At 46.5% G+C, this 19,992-nt stretch overlaps 1 protein-coding gene across 1 annotated transcript in view; it reads left to right on the top strand.

Moving 5' to 3' along the window:
* Efcab8 (EF-hand calcium binding domain 8) overlaps positions 1–19,992 on the top strand; it is an 86,722-nt gene that overhangs the window by 39,188 nt on the left and 27,542 nt on the right. The window contains 11 exon segments of the mRNA XM_087188587.1: positions 4,353–4,420; positions 4,840–4,991; positions 6,479–6,616; positions 7,772–7,882; positions 9,030–9,257; positions 9,628–9,698; positions 11,437–11,641; positions 12,621–12,738; positions 13,989–14,227; positions 18,480–18,698; positions 19,250–19,408. Coding sequence (XP_087044713.1) covers positions 4,353–4,420; positions 4,840–4,991; positions 6,479–6,616; positions 7,772–7,882; positions 9,030–9,257; positions 9,628–9,698; positions 11,437–11,641; positions 12,621–12,738; positions 13,989–14,227; positions 18,480–18,698; positions 19,250–19,408 — 1,708 coding nt within the window.

The following is a 19,992-nucleotide window of genomic DNA, read 5'->3' on the forward strand; positions in this document are numbered from 1 at the left end:
ACAGCATACCAGAATTTATGAGACACAATGAAAGCAGTCCTACAAGGGAAATTCATAGCAGTGAATAGCCATATTAGGAAAACAGAGCAAGCCTAAATAAACAACCTGATACTGAACCTCAGCCTTCTAGAAAAAGAAGAGCAAGACAAACCCAAAGCTCACAATCCCCAACTTCAAACTACAAAGCTACTGTGATAAAAACAGCATGGTACTGGCAAAGAAACAGATCCGAGGATCAGTGGAACAGTTTAGAAGATGCAGAAACAACTCCAGGCATACTCAGCCACCTGTCTTTGACAAAGGAGCCAACCACCCTCATTGGAGGAAAGATAGCCTATTTAATAAATAGTGTTGGAAAAACTGGATTTCAACCTGCCAAAGATTAAAACTAGACCCATATCTATCACCATGCACTAAACTAAGATTGAAGTGGATTAAAGATCTAAATATTAAAACAGAAACACTAAACTTGCTGGAAGATAAGTTAGGTAGAACTCTTGAAGACATTGGCATGAGAAAAGACTTTATGAACAAAATCTCAGTAGCACGGGAACTAGCACAAAAAATCAACAACTGGGATCTCATTAAAAAGCTTCTGCACCTCAAGAGAAACCACCAACAGAGCTAAGAGACAACCTACAATATGGGAAAAAATTTTTAGCAGCTGTACCTCAGACAAAGTGTTTGTAACAGCTGAATCTTGGAAACAACCCAAATGCCTGTCAACTGGTGACTGGATAAAGAAGATGTGGTGTTTTTTTTTTTTTTTTTTTTTAAATAAAATGAAGTACTACTCAGCCATAAAAAATGACAAACTAGAGACATTTATAGTTAAGAGGATGCAGATTGAGGCCACACTCTTAAGTGAAATAAATTGGACACACTTTTGTAAATACCGGTGTCTCTCTGGTGTGAGAAACTGAAAGTGTAAATGAGGACCAAAATATATAATAGATAATATGAAATAGGAAGCAAAGGTTCAAAGGGGAAGGGGAAGTGGAGGGGGTGGGGGAAAGGAAAAGAAGGGAAAGAAAAAGATATGAGAGAAGAAGCGAAAAACGGAAACAAAACTTTTGTAAATAGGGTGGGGTGGAGGGGTGGAAGGCAGGGAAGGGATGGGAATGGGAAAAAATCAAGAACTAAGATAAATCATATATAGGTACAAATTCCCAATGATGAATGTGATCATAAGGTATACCTAAAATATACCAATAAAGTTAATTTAAAAATCAGTTAATAGGCACACAGTACACATTGAATGCATGTCCATGTAAAAATTAAAACATAAACTCATCATGTAAGCAAAAGCCTCCCCTCTTATTTTCTCTGGAGGTGTCTGTTAACCACATTCCCCTGCATTTACATCCTCCCCTGTGCCAGACCTCTCCCTTGAGCCTTGCGGCCTGTGACACTTTGCTCCTGAGCAAGCTGAATCATGAGTTGTGCCCCAGGTGGGTCTTTTTGGATAGCAACAAGAAATTGGAAGCTTGTGTTGGGGAGCATTTGGCTGAGTCCTGCTCTTTATTTTACAGATGGGAACCTGAACCTCAGGGAGGGGAAGCAACTATCTTGAAGAATTTGATCAGGGCTTTTATGTCAGAAGTGCTTTGCTCATTCCCAGCCCCATCCTGGCCCTAGGACCATCCACAGGTGGAGGAGGGGGTTTGGAGAACATCTGACATGGCGGGGAGCTCAGTTCTGGCTCCACTGCTTTGAACGGGGCAGTGTGGCAGAACTTTGCTTGGAGTTGGTTTGCTGAGGTTGCCTCTCAGCTTTGTCTGTGATATGTGTTATACTCAACTTCTTGTTTTATTTGGTCCTCATCACTGGAGGATGTCAGGGTCTCCTTATTATGGCATGAGGGTCTTCGTGGGCTGGCCCTGCTCCTTCCCACTCCAGCTACACTGGTCCCTTGAGATTCAGGCAGTCCTTGCCCCTGAGGTTTTGCATTACTCCTTTCTGCCCAGGGTTCTTGTTTTCTTAAGTAATATTTTTATTATGAAAAATTTCAAATGCCCAAAATAGAAAAAAACAGTGAACAGTGTAATTCTTTTTAAATCACTCAATAACTAGTCCAAGTTAATGTTGTCCCAAATGTCTCAGGGTATCTTCTTACCATTAGTTGGAAGCAGATAGAGGCAACATACGAGGATGGTTTTGAGCAGAGGAATGGTGTGGTCTGAGGTCTTGCAAGTACATAAGGAGGAATAGTGGTGGAGACACCAGTGAGGAGGCCATTGCAGTAGTTCAGCATGTGATGGTGGCCTGGAGTTGGCCAGCATGTGGAGGCAGAGGGATTAAAGATACATAATTTGGGGGTGGTTGGAGAATATATGCATACCCCCCCACCAAGCAACCTTCCTTCTGTCCCTCCTTCCTTGCCTGGATGCAGGACAATGACCTGGCCAGCAGGTGACATCATTGGTTATTTGCTGGTCTCCTGTTCTTAGAGACGACCTCTTGAGATGGGTTCTGGCACTGCCAATCCACACTCTTCATCTGGAGTGAGCAATAGCCTCTGAGGCAGTGTGGGTTTCCCTGTAGCTCGTCTCACCTGAGTTCTGTGGGTAGTTGGAGCCAGCAGTGAGGCTTGTGGAGGAGTGGGGGTGGCAGCGGGAGGCAACACTGAGTTTGTATACTAACCTCCACAGTTCCTCACCCTTTTCCTCCTCTTCTCTCACTTCTGCTGCTTTCACCTAATTGAAGGCGCTGCCCCCCTCAACTTGCAGGGGGCGCTTACTGAATTCCTTCTGGTCACTGTCTATGCACAGCGGCCTTCTGCAGATATTGTCCAGCTGGGGTCCACTGTGGAGCCCATGGCCTTGCACATGGTGCTCCCTCAGTCTAAAGTGTCCTCCTTCCCCCAGCATCCCTTGGTGATCCCTTCTCATCCTTCAGGTCTCAGCTCCCCCACACCCTCCCCAGAGAGGCATCAAAAGTGAGTCTCTTTCAGCTTCCTGCTGTCAAAACCACCTGTTTATTTTCTGTGCTGGTCTTACCATGGTTTGTCACTGTCCCTTTCCCTGTCTCTCTGTCCATGTTCTTGCTCCTGCATTTCCCTTCAGAACAAAAGCTCTGTAGGGCAGGGGCATCATCATGATACCACTGGAATCCTGGCAAGAGCAGGAGCCAACAAGTCTTTGTTGAGTGAATGAGTAAATTAGCCTGAAATTATTCCTGTTAACCATTTGGTGCCTATTCTTCCAGAATATTTGTATATAAATGCATTGAGGGAGGTATATCTGGTTTGAAAATAAATGAAATATGTAGGTTCTTCTTGAAGCTTTGATTTTTAGAAAATTCTTGTGGCTGCGGAGTCTGGAGAAGACTTGAGGAGGAGCAAGACTGGAAATTAAGAAATCAGCTGGGGGGCTGATTCAGAAGTGAAGGGAGCCTGAGCTAAGCAGAGGCCATGGTATGAGGGGAAGTGGGCAAGGAGGAACTGGCCCAGGAGGATTATGGGAGCCACTGTGTTATCCAGGGTGGCACCTGGGTGGGCTGGTTTAGTGGAGAGTGAGCTGAGTTAGAGGGCAGGAGCATCCTATGACAGGGCCTTTACATTAACTTCGGAAGGAGAATTAAGCAGCAGGAGCCAGCAGGTACGATACTGTGGAAAAGAGGCAGCAGCGAGGGCACCTGTGAGGGCTTTGATAGTCCTAAAACTCCTACCTAGATCACTGTGGCCCTCTGAGCCTTACCCAGCCCTGCCAGGCCACCTTTCCTGGGTGGCTTATTGCTAAGCCATAGTCACTTCTTGCCATACCCACCCTGGGGCCAAATGCTGACCATCACCATTGGTTAGTTATGTGACATTGGGCAAGTGCCTTAACTTCTTTTAGTATTCTCATCCCTAGCTTGGGACTGGTGACACTCTTTACGGTGGCAGGGGACATCAAAGTAACCTTTGAGATAGCACCCAGCTCAGGGGCCAGCACATAATGAAGGCATAGCACCCACTGGCCTGGGAGCCTCCATTTTCTTTGATTTGTATCATGGCTGGGAGGATACCTGTCCTAGAATAGTTGATGTGAAATTGTGTGAAGTTTGCCCTTGGATGAAGCGGAAGTCTTTACAAGAGCTGCTTCTTCTCTGGCCCTGCACTCACCTAGAAGGGGGTGCCTCAGCACAGGCAGCTGGTTTTGGCAGCTACTGCTTTGCCTGCAGTGCTTGGCCCTGCCTTGGCTGCAGGATGAACCCCGGGCAATTTCTGAAGCTGTTTTTGTCCCTGGATGGAGAAGTAAAGACTTTCTCTAGGCCTTGTGGGTGTCCTTGCCTCCAGCTTCTCCATGACCCAGGCTGGCCTCGGAGCCAGCCCATTGCTCCCAGTAGCCTTTACCCCTTTGCTATTGTAGGTTTTCAGTGCTGAATTTAAGAAAAGGAATTCTTTGCTTTGATTACTGCCCAGACAAGAACTTCCTGGGTAAGTTATCTTTATGTCCCCAAGACGCTGCTGGCCTAGCAGACCTAGTGTGAGGGGTTATGGGAGTCTTAGGATTATTGGAGCCAAGGGAAAGTATCTGTCTGACTTCCTTTCTTATCCTGCTGGTTCCCACTCATGGGCATCAGCTGGTGGTGTGCTGTTGTAAGCCAGTGATGGTGAACCTTTTAGAGGTTTCAATGATAGAAAAAGCCCACTGTAGCAGGCATGCACCATAGGTTTGCCACCAATGATGTTGGCTATGCATGGGACAGTGGTGGAGAGAAAGGGGCAAGAGGGACAGTAATGGATCATGGTGACCCTCTCCCCATCTGGCAGACCTGGCTGGGTCCAAGGTTTGGTTCTGGAAGACCATCCCCAGTGTAGGTCCCTGGTGGCTAATAGCTATTTATTGACCCTAGCAACCAGAGGGTATGACTCCCACATCCACCTGTGGAATCCCTTCATCTCAAAAAGGCCTGTGTGGTTGATGAAGGGACATCAGACCTCAGTGACACACATCATCATGGACAGCAAGAACAGCAGCATCCTCATCAGTATCTCCAGGAACAAAGTGCAGCCCTCATGGAGCAAGCCCAGGTCCACCTCGCCCCCTGCCCACCCCCAGTGCCCCTCTCCCAGTTCTGTTCCTTAAGGAATGACACTAACCGTAGGAGTAATAATCTAGCTCAGCCAGCCCTAGGGGACCAATTTTGGGAGGAGTCCGAGGCCCAAAGTTATGGGGCAACCTCCCTGCCCATTATCTCACACTGGGCTAAGGCCTGAAGGAAGGTGCCAAGGTAGAATCACCATGAAGGTGGCCACGGGTCTCTTGATGACCCCCAAAGGGGCCTGAGTCCAGCTCTGATCAATCTGTCAGAGCTGGGATCCATGTAGCCCAACCTGACTGGTTACTTTGTGGCCCTGGCCAAGTCCGTTCCTTTTCTGAGCCTCAGATTCCTCTTCCATAGACTGGGTTGCTGAATGGTTTATAGCAGAACAAACAGGTAGTGAAAGTAGTATCTGCACATAGTAGGTGTGTGATACCTGTGAGCCCTTTCCCTGTCTCCTCTACCCCCACCCCAGATCTGCACCTCTCAACTCTACCAGTGACCCCTCCTTGGCTACTTGGGTGCCCAGGCCCCCCTATGTGGGCCCAGCACTTTGCTCCCGAGCCAGTATTAGTTCAGGATACTGTCCCATCTACTGGCTGCCCAGGTCATCCCTGCAAGGGTGGGGGTGTGGCTGACAGCTCTGGGTGCCCTCTTGCAGTGGACAAGTTTGTTTTCTGGGACTAATGCTAGTAGATGGAGAACTGTCAGGGCTCTTGGGGTCACTGAGCCACCCTTCCCAACACCTCTTCATGTATGCCCCTATGTGGAATTCCCCCTACAGCCCATGAGCTGATGAAGGATCTAGGCTGGAGAGGTGGAAGGACAGGGCTGAGCTTGCTGAGGTCCTCAAGATTATTGATGTGGGGGCCGGAGATTTAGGTCAGTGGTTCTGTCACCTGCCTTGCAAGTGCAAGGACCCAAGTTCGATCCCCAGTACCAAAAAAAAAAAAAAAAAGATTAGTGATGTGCAGAGGCAAAGTATGGACTGGGTCTGGCACACTCCAAGCCCATGCCCTTCCAGCTTGCTGGGGGTACCTGTGAGCCACATGGATCCTGGAGGGCTTTCTATAGGGCTTCCCTGGGGAACATTCTTTAGCTCAAGATGAATGCAAAATGAGCTATCCTGGGAACAGGCAGGCCATTTGGGCACCACTATTGATAGCCACTCTCTGACTTAGGCTGGCTTTTCTAGCATGAGGCAGAGTGGGAACAAGTGAGGGTCTGGGAACGGGGTGCAGGCCTCCTGCTGTCTTCATCCTCAATCTCTGGAGTTAATAGCTTAAGTAGGACAGAGGCCTGAAAGTATATGGCTGTGCCTTTGTTCACCATGTGCCTGGGTTGTATGAGCATGACACATCAAAACCTGCAGTGGGTTTGCGTTAGAAGTGCTTGCTCACAGGGGTATCCACAGGACCTTAGGGCCCTCTTGCATGTTTCCCACCCCCAGAACATCCGAGTGTGGGACCTGCAGGATTATGTGTGCCTCTAGAACTTCTCTGGGAAGCAGTTTGCCCTGGGAAACTACCCCATCACCAGTGTCTATTTCAACACCAAAGGCAATACCCTCATCTGCAGCACCTACTCTGTAAGTGCTGTCTTGAGCAAGGGGACACCGAAACCAGGCTCTGATGTCCCATGGGACAGCCAAGAGCATCTGATGTCCTGTCCCTCCTGAGGTTGCTAAAGTTGCTGGCCTGGCCTGGCAACCCCCTGAGGGTGGGTTCTGGGCCAGCCCATCATCTGCCACTGCTGCATCTGTGCAGTTGGCACCTGTGATCCCTCAGTGGGGCTCTCCCAACAAGACCCTTCCTTTATGCCCCTTTGGCTCAGTGAGGATATGGGACTATATTTCTTGCTAAATCATGAATTCCAGGAAGGTGGAGTCCATGCCTGAGCAGCTCCTGAAAAGAGAGGCTCTAGGAAAGCTATCAGGAAGACTTTGAGTTAGGACTATGCTGGTGCCCATGCGAGGTCTGTCCAACCCTGGAGGACAAGAGAAACTGGGACAAACACAAAGGGTAAACAGAGTGGTGGGTAGGGACTGTGCCCAGATGGGACCTGGGGGCTGTGAGGGTAACCAGCAGGGGCAGAGAGTTTCCATTGAAAAAGGAAAAGAGGGCATCTGTGGCTGAGCTCCTTTGAGGCTTTGTACCCTCTATTGGCCAGGTGCCTCTGGTAGGGGACCCAGATGTCCTCCTGTGCACTTGGCTGATTCTCCCCCTCGACAGCCATTTATTGAGAAGGAGGGTTACGGGTTCCTCCACATCTTTGGTGAGTGCCATATCTTGGCTATTGGCATTTGTTAAATAGAACTTTGGAGTTCATTTCAGGTCATTAAACATTATCAACTCTTACTTTTTGTGGGGAGCTGAGAATATAGTAATGAGACATTATCCTGTCTCTTGAGGGTAGAAGAAAACCAGATAATTTTAGTAGAAAGTGCTATGTATGTTGAAAGTGTTGGATGCTAGGTACCTCAGGAGCACAGAAAGAGATCCTTGCCTAGCCTGGGGCCAGGCTGGTCAGGAGAGGCTTGCTTCCTGGAGAGAACACCTAAGTGAGGATGTAGCTACTGAGAAGTAGTAAAGTGAGATGGACCACCAAGGTTTGGAGGCCTGATTCCAGGAGTGGGCACTGTGGAGTAGGGTGGGATGTTTTAACTTTATGGAAATTTCTCCCTATGGCCAGTCACAGAGAGGTCTTAGTCACTGCCCAGCTGTCTGATGTTCTCCTCATGTAGATTGGCATCCTAAAAGGTTACTTGGAGGCCCATGGGCCTATGAAATCAGGGAAGACCACAACTCACAATTCAGCACTGTGCGCTGTCCTCTACAGCAAGATCTTCAAGCAGGTGAGTGGGTAGGGCTCACCTCTGAGGCAGGTAACACAGGGTAGGACCCCTGTGTGCCTTTGTCTGCATATGGGGGTGAGAGATGTTAGAACATGGTGCTGGGGCAGCAGGATGTAGGCAGGAGGCAGTTGTGCAAGCTGAAGCTCTGAACTCCCTGTGCTGGTTGTTGGATCTTCTGATTCCTCCAAATCTTCGTGTGCTGAGCTGATGCTTCAGATTATTTCTGGACAGGCAGCTTCTTTACTCAAAGTAAGATGGAGCACCAGTCATGGATGCTCTCCACAGCTCCCAGCATGGATGCTATTCCAGAGCACTACTGTTTAGGGAAGCCACAGCTGGGCTCTGTTTGATGTGGGAAGGGAGGGAGGTCTGGTCTGTGCTCTGGGCCAGAGTAGAGGTCTTTGAGTGGTGAGACAGATGGGCATGTGGAATCATTTCTGAGTAGCAAAAACAGGGCTACCAAGGCCTCTGCCCACCCTCAGTGAGATCTCCTGCCTGGCCTGGGATCTGCACAGGTGGGCTGAATCAGCTGCAAAGAAAGGCAAATGATGGCTGGACAAGGCCAGAGCTCACCTCTGCCTGTCTTTTGTACCAGCACCTCTCACTGCCTTAGGGCTCTTCAATGCTGTTAGACAGCTTTTGTTTTTAAAATTGTCCAAACTTTTCTGGATGTTCTCAGTAGGTGGGTTGATCTGAAATAGCTTCCCTGGCTACTGTTGCATTCTAACAGTTGTGGTGGCAGCAAAGCATTTCATTGAGTGGCTTGACCACCCTTTACTCTCAGGATTTCCCTGCTGAGTGGGCAATTAGTTTACCTCCCACCTCCACCCCTGCGTGCTTTTGTCATGATTGATGTTTCAGCAAGGATCTTTTCTGAAGTAGGGGTTATTTTCTCGAGATAAATTCTGAGTTCACAGGGACTTTACCGAACTGATTCCTTCCAAAAGAATAGTGCCAGCTTTGTGACGCAGAGCTAGGGAAGGCTTGTTTTATGGGATGATTTGTGCTGCTGCAGGGGAGCCCTGGAAATGCTTCCTTGGTGTGTGGTGGGCAGGTCTGGGTCAGCTCTGGCCCTGACAGGCTGGAGACCACTGTGGGCAGTGGAGGTCCTTGCCTCTAACAACCCTAGCAGTGTGCTCCCCAACAGGTGGTGAGTGGCTGCCAGCAGGGCACAGTGAGCGTGTGGGAGATCATGACAGGGAGGAAAATGATGGAGTTCTCCGTGTCTGGTGCCCAGCTCGTTGAGCTCACTGCCATGGCCCTGGATGTGAATGAGCCGTGCCTGCTCATGGGCTTGCTGGATGGCACGATGAAGATGTGGAACTACAACACTGGAGAGTGTCTGCTGACTTTCCCCAACCCTGACCAAGTGGAGGTCAGTCTGCTCTACCAGCTGAAGCCAGAAGTAAATCATAGCTCCTGGGACCCTAGGACATGCTATTTTTGTGTGTCTCCAAAAGGCTGCATGACATGGTCAGAGTGCCTGGCTTCAAAGCTGCCTGAGTCTTTGTGTCCTTATGCAAAAAATGAAGACAGCCAACAGTGTCATCAAATTCAATGGTCTAAATCCATTAAGTTAGATAATGGGGTGTAAAAGCATGCTGAAAAATTTATGCTGGTATTAACTCAAGGGAATTATCATCATTGAGTTTTGACTTTTTCCTTGGTACATTGAGAAAGACACTTGGGGCCTAGTGCTATGCTCTTGAAGGAGCTTTAGTTTTGTTTTCTTCCATCTTCAACAGATTAGTGGCATTGTCCATATGAACAAAGCATACTACATGACAGGATGGAGTAAGAGGATCACTAATTTCATGTGAGTAGCCAGCATGGATGGTGAGTGGATAAGGCAAGTGGTTGTTCTCTCTCTATGTGTTCCTCTACTCTAGCTTTCCTATTGTGTCACATACCAAGCAGGAAATTAGTGGTGGGCAATGACCACTGCTTCTTCTACTTATCTATCCATTCTTTCATCATTTCATTAAGGCTGATATATCCTAGGCTTTCTGTCATGTGCTGGGGGGGAGTGTAGCAAGAATGGCAGCTCCCATCCCCCTGGAGCATCTCTGTGGGGGAACGTCTTAGTTTGGACTGCTATAACAGAATACCATAGACCAGGTGGCTTATAAACATCAGAAATTTGTTTTGCATAGTTCTTGAGGCAGATCAGGGTGCCAGCAGGTTTGGTGCCTGGTGAGGACCCACTTCCTGGTTCATGGAAATTTGTCTTGCTCTTCCTCTTCTGCTTTTGTGGTGATGGTGATGGAACGTAGGCCTTTTGTATGCTGGGCAAGCACTCTACAACTGAGCTGCACTTCCAACCTGAAAGCTGTCTTCTTGTTATAACCTTACCTGATGAAAGGGGTGAGGGATCTCTCTGGGGCCTCTTTTGTAAGGGAACAAATCCCATTCTTGGGGCTTCACACTCATGACCTCATCATTTTCCAAAGACTCCACCACCAGTGCCCTCACATTGGGAAATAGGTTTTTTGAGACAGGGTCTCACTATTAGTTCAGGCTGGCCTTGAACCTTGAACTCACTATGTTGCTCAGGCTAGCCTCAAACTTGATGCGATCCTCCTGCCTCAGCCTCCAGAGCGCTGGGATTACAGTTGTGCGCCACCATGTCCAGCTGTGGAAATAGGTTTTATTATATGAATTTTGGGAGAATATGAAATTCTCCCATGCATTCCTCCTCTGGTTTCTACAAATTTATGTCCTTCTCACATTCAAAATACATTCTTCTAGGCTTCAGACTGTGCCAGCAACAGTCCCCTGGGCTGGCCGAGCTAGTTTATCACTCTCAAGATTGATGTCTTTCTCAAGGAACAGAACTAGTGTGTGTCTCACCTTCCCAAGTAGCTAGGATTACAGATGTGAGCCACCATACCTCTTTTATAAGGGCACCAGTCTCATTTATGAGGACTCTACTCTTGTGAGTTAACCACCTCCGAAATCACCTCCTCCATCCCCACATTCCCTCCCATTGGGGACTAGGCCTGGAGGGAATTTGGGGGGAACACAGATGGGGTGAAGTAATCAAATAATTTCACTTATAAAGTATATTGAGTGCTATGAAGAAAAAGTAGAAGTTTCTACAGGGGTTGGGGATGGAAACCTAATCTAGTCCTAGGGAACCATCAGAATGGCTTAGTGGAGATGTCATGGGTTGGTGGATCTGAAGGATGAGCAGGAGGGGCATCAGAGAAGCACTTGGGACAGGACCACACCACAGGGTGGAATACCACATGCAGGTCCTTCCTTTTCAGTGGGCCTTTGTGGGGCTGTGATTTTCTCTGCTTTACCCTAATCCTTAACCAGATGTCTGAATGGGGTGGATTAGGATTAATACCCTGGAAGCCTGTGGTCAGAACCTTTATAGCAGGCACATAGAAAGAGTTTAGGAAATGCAGTTAAGTGAGACAGGGCTTCAAACTAGCTCCGATGCCCGAGAGCTTCTCTGAGCTGGCTTGTAACATCTGAAGGGCCATGGTTCTCCTCAAAGAGCATTAAAGGCTGTGCTTGTTGCCTTCTTTCCCTGGCCATGTCCACAGGTTCCACAAGACCAAACCAGTGCTCTTGTGCCATCACTGGCAGACCTTCCACATGGAAGATGTGCTCTGCATGGCTAAGTACTAAAACCAGTTCCTTGGGACTTCCTCCAGCACCAGGGACATCCTCTTCTGGAACGTCAACATGTTGAAGCCCATCTTGAATTTCAATGCCTCCATGAGCCCCTTGCCTTTGCAGCCTGTGAAGGTATGGTCACAGCAGAAGCACACTCTCTCTCACTTTTGTCTCAGCTGGAGGCCAGGATTGAGGAAGGGAGGGAGGGCAGGATGCACCCTGGGAAGTAGAGGGCAAATGATGTATTCTGGAGGGGCTGGAAGCTGCAAGGATAGATGATAGTTTCTTTCTTTTTTTTTTTTTTTTGGTACTGGGGATTGAACTCAGATCCTTGCGCTTGCGAGGCAGGCGGCAGAACCACTGAGCTAAACCCCCGAGATGGTAGTTTCTATGATTATATCCATTTGACAGATGAGAAAGCTGAGGCACAAAGAGATTAAACACCTTGTCTAAGGCAACAGAGCCAAGAAGGTGTACAGCCAAACTCAGGCAGTCTGACTCCAGAGCCTGGTGGCTCTAGTCCTGTCATTTCTAATAGATTTATCACTTCTTGGAGGAAGCTCCCATTTTCCTCACAACTGTTGCATGTTATTGCTGTGAGCTCACCAGGCTTATGATGGGGACCTAGAAAACTACAGGCTTGGGATTACTGTATTGTAGAAGACTAAAGTTGGTAGAGTCCTGAGGGGTCACCTTGTGGAGTGTACAGCTGTGGTAGGGAGAGATGCTTGGAAGCTCTTGCAGGGATGAGGGGCTCTGGTGGATGAGGCTTCCCCCAGAATGGCTCAGTGTTTTATCTCTTTTACAATTGGGACTTTACTCAGATTAGAAACAACTACAAAAAGCTTTGGAAACCACTGTCCATTTTATAGATGGGAGACTGGGTTCCTCACAAGAGCTGTGTCCTGCCTTTGTGGACTTAGGATATTAGTGGTAGGCACAGGGATGGGGTTATAAGCTTTGCTCTGAAGGCTTTTAAGGGTGTGAGGTTTCTGGAAAACAAGTCCTCAGGCAACTGCCTACCCAGAGGTGTTGGCATTGGGCTGGGGAGGCCCCGAGTTTCCCTCTAGGATGTTGCAGTGCCTTCAGGGATGCTCTCTTCCTGGCACAGGTACAAGAAGCAGAGGAATGTGTGGATAGCAGCCAAGGGCCCAGTAAAACCTGCATGAAGAAGATGTGGGCACATAAGGCCTCCACGAGGCTCCCTGGCCCTGGCTGGAGGACTGTGGGCAAGATCAGCCTGAGGCGGAGCCTAATGTCAGCTCCTGTGGGGATGAAACACTCAGGATCCAAGGAACCACAAAGGCCTCTTTCCCAGCAGGTGAGAGAGAGTCTCTCTCCCCATCATTGTTGTGTGTTTGTTTCCTTATTCAGGTACACTTTTCCAGGGTGTCTAGAAAAGGTGCTTTCCTACCTACTCACTTGTTTTGAGCATGATGATCAGGGAGAGTACTTCTCTGTTGTAGTCCCACTGTATCTAACCTGCTGGGCTGCCTCAAGCCTGGGCATGGTTGCTTCTCAGAGCACTGCCACACCAGGCTCCAGAGCCTGAAAACTTAGAGGCCCTGAGGAGACTGCAACCCTGAAAACCTAAAAGTAGATGCTAGAGCCTGAGCTGCTTTTTTAGTCTTCAAGCTCGAGTACCAGTTGCTGGCCCAGGAGTACCCCACAGGAGCCCCAGCAAGCCTTGCCTCCTTGGATCCTAGGCCACAAAGGCATGAGACAAGATGCAGCAAAGTACTATCCTCTTCCTTTGAGCTCTCTCGGAAATGTTCCCCAGGATTGGCTGTTCTAAGAATGACCAATAGTTTTCTTTTAGGGGTAGAGAGAAGGAACAGGAGGAACTATTGCCTCCCAACTGCAGGGGTGGCTGGGCATGGACTTCCCAACAGTGACGACAGTATTCCAGTGATGAGTCCAGGGGTCTTTTGTGTGGATCTCTTTTGGAGGAGCCAGTCCAGTTGTTTCTACAATTGAGTTCTCATTCCTGCTCCAAACACCTTCTGCAAAAAAATGGCCATTGTGGGGCCGGGGATTTAGCTCAGTGGTTTTGCCGCCTGCTGCACAAGCGCAAGGACCTGAGTTCGATCCCCGGTACCAAAAAAAAATGACCATTGCAAACATAGGGCAGTGTAGACCCAGAATGATCTGGGTCCAGAATGATCTGTGGGAGTAGTTCCTCTCTAAGGCACACCCTTTACAATACTGTAACACACTCATGACAGTATTGAAGGATCAGGGTTATGCCCCTGCCTTTCGAGCTTCTAGAACAATAGTAGGCCTCTCTGGCTTCATTTTTGGCCAGGGTGACCATTTCCATGACAAAGAAGGGTCTTCTGCAAAGGCAAACTCAAGTATCTGCTCTAGAGAGCAAAATTGCTTGTCACTGAAAAATGGAGATTGCCCAGCCTCAGAGTGTCTAAAGCCTAGCACATACCAGATAGGCTGCTGGGCTTTACATGGTGTAATATCTACTGAGGGCATCATGGAGTGGCCACTTTTCATCATCTGCCTCTGGTGTCTGTCCCTCATGGGGAAGGAAGGTACCCTTACATGACCTGGAAGGCCTGGCTTTCTTTCCAAATATCTTTCAGCACCGGCAGATCCAAGTTGTCTACCAGGTCCCTTGACAAATGGTCATTTTACAGACAGACTGAAATAAGAAGAAAGGAATCCCAGAAGAAAATGTTGCTGCAACCCAATGCATTAGTGGAGAAGGTTGGCCATGCTCAGCCATGGTGTGGGGAGTCATGGTTGGGCTGGGGTCCCTGGACAAGGAACCCACGTGGATTCACTACAGTGCCTGAGAGGCATCGCAAAGAGGATGGTGCTGTGCAGGGTTCTAGAGTCAGGGCTGCGTGTCTGGGGAGTGTTCTCCAGGGGCAGAGGTGCATACATAGGGGTGCAAGATCCTCTCCTAATTGGGGGTTAGGCTGGGGGCAGAATGGCATTTCCAGATCCCACCGTTCGAATGACTTCCCCCTACCTACAGGAGTGCTTTGTGTGTTTATGAGCGAAGCTGGTTCATTTCTGTCCTCACCTCTTCTCTACCTTCCCCTTTCTGACCCTGAACACTCCTTCACTGTGACACTTCTCCTTTTCCTGAAAGAAGAATCATAGCTGTGTTAGGGCATGTTCTAGGGACTAGGGACTGAGAACAAGGGCCCCTCAGAGCTGGTCTTGTAGTGGTGAGGAGGCAGCTGGGAATGGCTCCTGTTCCTGGCTCCAGGTTCTGAATGTTTTTCCTTAAGTCTCTTAAAAATATCTTAAATAACTTTTAAAAGTAATAATGCTAGTTAATAATAAGCAGTATTTAAGGAAAAAGAAAGATCCCATCTCACTCCTTCCTCCCCATCTCACTCCCAGCAATAGCAGTCACTGCTAATAGATCAGCTTTAACTTTTGTACTTTTTTTTTTTAAAGACCAGTGGTGTAAAATTATAAATTTTAGCTATATGTTGCCTTTTTTTTCAGTGCCAGGGATTGAGCCTAGAGTTGCACATAAGCTAGGCAAGCACTCTGCCACTGAGCTAGACCCAAGCCATTTTAAAAACATGTATATTTCGTGGATATGTTTTCATGTTTGCTGCATCTTATTTTGTCATTTTATTCTTTTGATTGCATAGTACCCCACCATTTGGGTGTTGCATGAACTTTAAGCTGGTCTTCTACTGACAGACATGTAGGTAATCCCAGTTCTTAGCTTTTCTGAAGAGGGTTGCACTGAGTATCCTCCCTATATATGCTGGGCACTGGTGTGCATACACTTCAGGAACAGTCCTTGGGGTGGAACTGTCAGCAAACTCAGCCCTTTAAATCTGTGACTCCTCTCAGGCTGGTGATGACTTGTGCTGTCAGGACACAGGTGGTTATTCATTGAGCATTTACCATCTTCCAGGCTCTGGGGAGGTAGCAGTGGACAGAGACCAACCCCTGTCCTCGTGGAGATGACACTGTGGTTGGAGTGAGAAAGACAGCTAACTGGCAGGTCAAGTGAAGGCGTGGCATGGAGTGAGCAAGGGCAGTGGAGAACAAGGAAGCTGGGAAGAAGGGAGGATGGGTGTGGATGGTGAGGCCAGCACTGCTGCTGTAACATCCTGAAGCAGCGAGGACCACAGCCTACTGTTACCTGGGAGGAGGGTGACCCGGGCAGAGGGGACAGTGAGTACAAAGGCCCTCTCAGGAAAGCTTATTTGGAAGGTCCAAGAAAGAACCTGTCTCTGTTTTCTCCCTCTTCCTCTTCCTCCCTCCACTCCACATTTTTCTGACTGTCTCTGTAATTAGAAAGTGATAAATATCTTTCATTAAAACTATAAAATTCAAGCTCCGTAGGAGTGTATAAAATAAAAGGATGGCTATCTCTCTTCTCAGTCTCTAGAGGGAACTATATGGTTAGCCTTCCAGGCCTTTTTTCTGTGCATATACAAGAACATAAATGTATGACTAGATCTCTCATACATATTCTGCAACTTGTTCCTTCTCACCTGGTACCTCCTGGGCCTGTCTATCTGTCTCTTCATGATAGTGTTTTTGGAGTCACAGCCCTCCTTTTCTAGCCATGGGGTGTTCTGGCATCCACCGTGTAGTTTATCCAGTGCCTCCCATCACTGGCAGATGGTTAAGTTTCTAGGTTTTGCCTTTGTAGAAATCACTGCAGTGAACATCTTTGTACATACATTTCGAACTTTTTTTATATTTCCCAGGAGTAAAACCTCAAGCTTAGAAATACACTACTGGAAAGCTTTTGCTATGTTGTGTTACATTTCAGCCTAATAATAATATAAGTAGCAGCTAATATTTATTGAGCTCTTAATATCTGCTAGGCAGTGAACTTGATGGTATATATAATTTTTTTTATGTTATCTTGTAAATAACCCCAGTTGATATGCACTATTCTTCTCATTTTATAGACAAAAACAGGCTAAGTGAGGTGAAATGACTTGGTTGTGAATTTCACTGCCAGAAAATGGCAGAGCCAAGGCTTGAGTCCAAGTCTATTTTCAGGCTCTGACTTTTAAAAATTCTTTGTATAGTTTAATTCTTTATAGTTACTGTTGGGAATTCCTTGTTTTTTTTTAACCTGGTCTTGCATCATGAATCTTGACCAGATTTCCAACTGGATATTTGTGTACAAAGGACTGAATGTTTACTAGTGAGATTTCAGTCACTATGATGGCAGTGTGTGCTTATGTGTGTGTGTATGTGTGACATTCTGGTAAACAAGTGTGTAAGAGTGCTTCCTGCTGATACTGCCTCTCACTCCAGGCCTCTGTGTGTCCCACTTCCTTCTCTATTTTTCCATGAGCAGCCAAGTCCCTTCTTTGGGAGTGGGGAGCTGGGCTGTGAGCAGAACACAGCTTTTCAGGATAATCCCCAGGAGAGGATCCAGAGCTTTTGGATCATGCCTGGTACCAGGCTTTCTTTAATGAAGGGAGGGACTCAGGAGGGACGGGACAAGGGTGCCCATTAAACAATAACTTGCCTTTCCCCTCTCCCCTCAGCTACTTTCTACCTCTTAATTTTGACTATGCCAACTATCTCATATAACTGGAATCATATTCATCATATTATGATTGGCTTACTTAGCATAATGTTCTTTAGGCTCATTCACATGTACCTAGCATATATCAGAATTCCCTTTTTTTAAGGCCGAACACTATTCCATTGTATGTACATGCCACATTTTGCTTATCCATCTCTTGAAGGACACTTGGGTTTGGTTTCTTCTACAGGTTAGTTATTGTCATTAATGCTGCAGTGATACTGTCTTTTGATGCACACATTTAAAATATTTTTTTATCAAGTCCAGTTTACCTATTTTTTCTTTTGCTGTCTATGTTTTTGGTGTAATATCCAAGAAGCCACTGTAAAATCCACTGTTGTTAAGCTTTTGACCTTTTTGTTCTTCTAAGGATTTATTGGTTTTAGGTCTTAAAACTGTTTTTAATCCACTTTGTGTTAATTTTTCTGTATGGTATTAGAGAAGAGTCGAACTTCATTCTTTTGCATCTAAATAACTAGTTTTCACAGAGCCATTTGTTGAAAATACTATCTTTTCCTCACAGAATAATCTCAGTACTCTTGCCAAAATTCATTTGACCTTTTTTTTTTGCGGTACTGGGGATTGAACTCAGGACCTTATGCTTGTGAGGCAGGCACAGTGACACTGAGCTAAATCCTTGGCCCTCATTTGACCTTTTATGCAAAGATTTATTTCTGGGCTATTTTATTCCATTGATCTGTATATGTTTGTCTTTATATACCACCATACTGTTTTGATTATTATAGCTTATTAGTAATTTTCTATGTCAGGAACTGTAGGTTCTCAAGGTTTGTTTTTTGTTTTCAAAATTGTTTTGGCTACTCAGGTTTCCTAGAGATTACATATGAATCTTAGGATAGACTTCTCTTTCTGTGAAAAATGTCATTAGGTTTCTGATAAGAATTGGATTTAATCAGTAGATTGTTTTGAGTAATATTGATATCTTAACAGTAATAAGTCTTCCAATCCATGACTATATGTTTCCATTTATTTATGTTTTCTTTAATTTCTTTCAGCAATGTTTTGTAGCTTTTATTATACAAATCTTTTACTTCCTTGGTTAAGTTAATTTCTAAGTATTTTATTCTATTGATGCTATTGTAAATGAAATTGCTTTTTTTTTTTTTCAGATTGTTCATTGTTAGTGTATAGAAATGCAGCGGATTTTTGTGTACTAACTTTGTATCCTGTGACTTTGCTGAAGTGATTTATTAGTTCTAACCATTTTTTGGTTAAAAATCCCTACCCTCAAGTAGCTCTTGCTCTTGTATGATGTTTTTATCATCATGTAGATAGGAAAGGACATTTTGGAAATTGTGAGACCAGCTGGGTATGGGAACTTGCCCAGGACCCTCAGGAATATGTGACAGGGCCAGAGTAAACCCTGGCTCGCAGCCCTGCTGAGCCAGGCCCACCTCTCTTGCATAGATAATCTTCCTGCAGACCAGGCCTCGCCTGCCACATACGGCTGCCATGCTGAACCGCTGCATCGATGGCTACATTTATGCTTGGTCCATCCATGGGAATGGAGGCCTGCTAGGGAAGTTCTCTGTGGACCTGGAAGATAATGGGGACATTGTGGGTACCATGGCCACTGACAAAAATGACTGGATCCTTATCACAGGAGATTGTAAAGGACTCATCAAGGTAAGGAAGAACCCTTATTGAGATTACGGATCTGGGGCCAGCCAAGCTTCTGGTTAGCTCTTTGGTATGTATGGCTCTTGCCTAGTTCCTGCTCCATCTGGGTCTGGAGTCATTTGTAAAACAATGCGGGGAGTAGGGTGGGTTACTTAGGAGTCCTCCCCTGCTCTGACATGCCCAGTGAAATGAGTGAAGCGTTGTTCAGAAGCCTCCCTGAGAAGCTTTCCTTATGAGCCCATGCTCCAGCATTGTCCTCTCACTTCTCCCTCATCTCCCAGTGGAGTAGCTCATCTGTGACCACCTGTCTTATGAACTGGTTTTGTGCTTTGTGGTGAGATATGAGGCAGGAGTGTCTTATGCTTGAATCAGCTACACTCCCTCTGCCTGCTAACCAGTGGGTCTGTCTTAGATCCCTTCTGGCCCTGAGTAGCTATTTGTTTCAGAGATGTAACTAAGAACTGCTCCCAAAGTAAAGAGTTACTGGGAGGAACCCTCAGACTGAGGTGGGGTCGGGTCAGTGAGTGCTATGCTACTAACCCATACTTTGTGCCTAGATATGGGACATCAAGGATTACTGCACTTTTGTTGGCTATCGGCCACCCCAACCCAGTGGGGTGAAGATCCCCACTGAAACAGAGAACAAGTTCCGGTTCTTAATTACTAATCGGCTCCAGACCAGTATTCCATACTACATTCCTCTGCAGGAGATGGAGGTAGGAAGATTACTGGAGTGTTGCTCAGAAAAGTGCTTTTGAGCCCTACTTAGCTGGGACTATGGTTCCCTTACTGAGATTATGGGTTTTTCATGTTTCCTTTTCATGTTTGGCTTTTGTGAAAGAATCTGTTAATCAGAGGTCCTGATTAATCAGTAAGACGCAACTATACACACACCAAATATACCTGTATACGTATATATGCAATGTACACACACAAACACATATGTGCACATACCCTATCCATGTGCTTTGATCTTTGCAGGTGGACTCTGGAGTCAGGAGTTTTTCTAAAAAGACAAAATATTTATGTATTTTCTGAATAGGTAATACATTAACATGGTGCAAAATCCCTTGATATTTAGCCGCATGGTGGTACATCCCAGCAGTCTGAGAGGCTGAGACAGGGAGTATTGCAAGTCCAGCTTAGTGACTTAGCAAGATCCTATCTCAAAATAAAAAAAAAGATTAGGGATGTAGTTCAGTGTGAAGGGCTTGAGTTTAACCCCTAGTACTATAAAAAAAGAATCATTTGATTTTGTTTCATGACTAGTGAAATTAAGCACCTTCTCCTTACTTATCAG

The sequence above is a fragment of the Heterocephalus glaber genome, unplaced genomic scaffold, assembly GCF_053883595.1.
Source record: "Heterocephalus glaber isolate CG9 unplaced genomic scaffold, H.glaber_assembly_v1.0 deba00001532, whole genome shotgun sequence".
In the NCBI taxonomy this organism is placed as follows: domain Eukaryota; kingdom Metazoa; phylum Chordata; class Mammalia; order Rodentia; family Bathyergidae; genus Heterocephalus; species Heterocephalus glaber.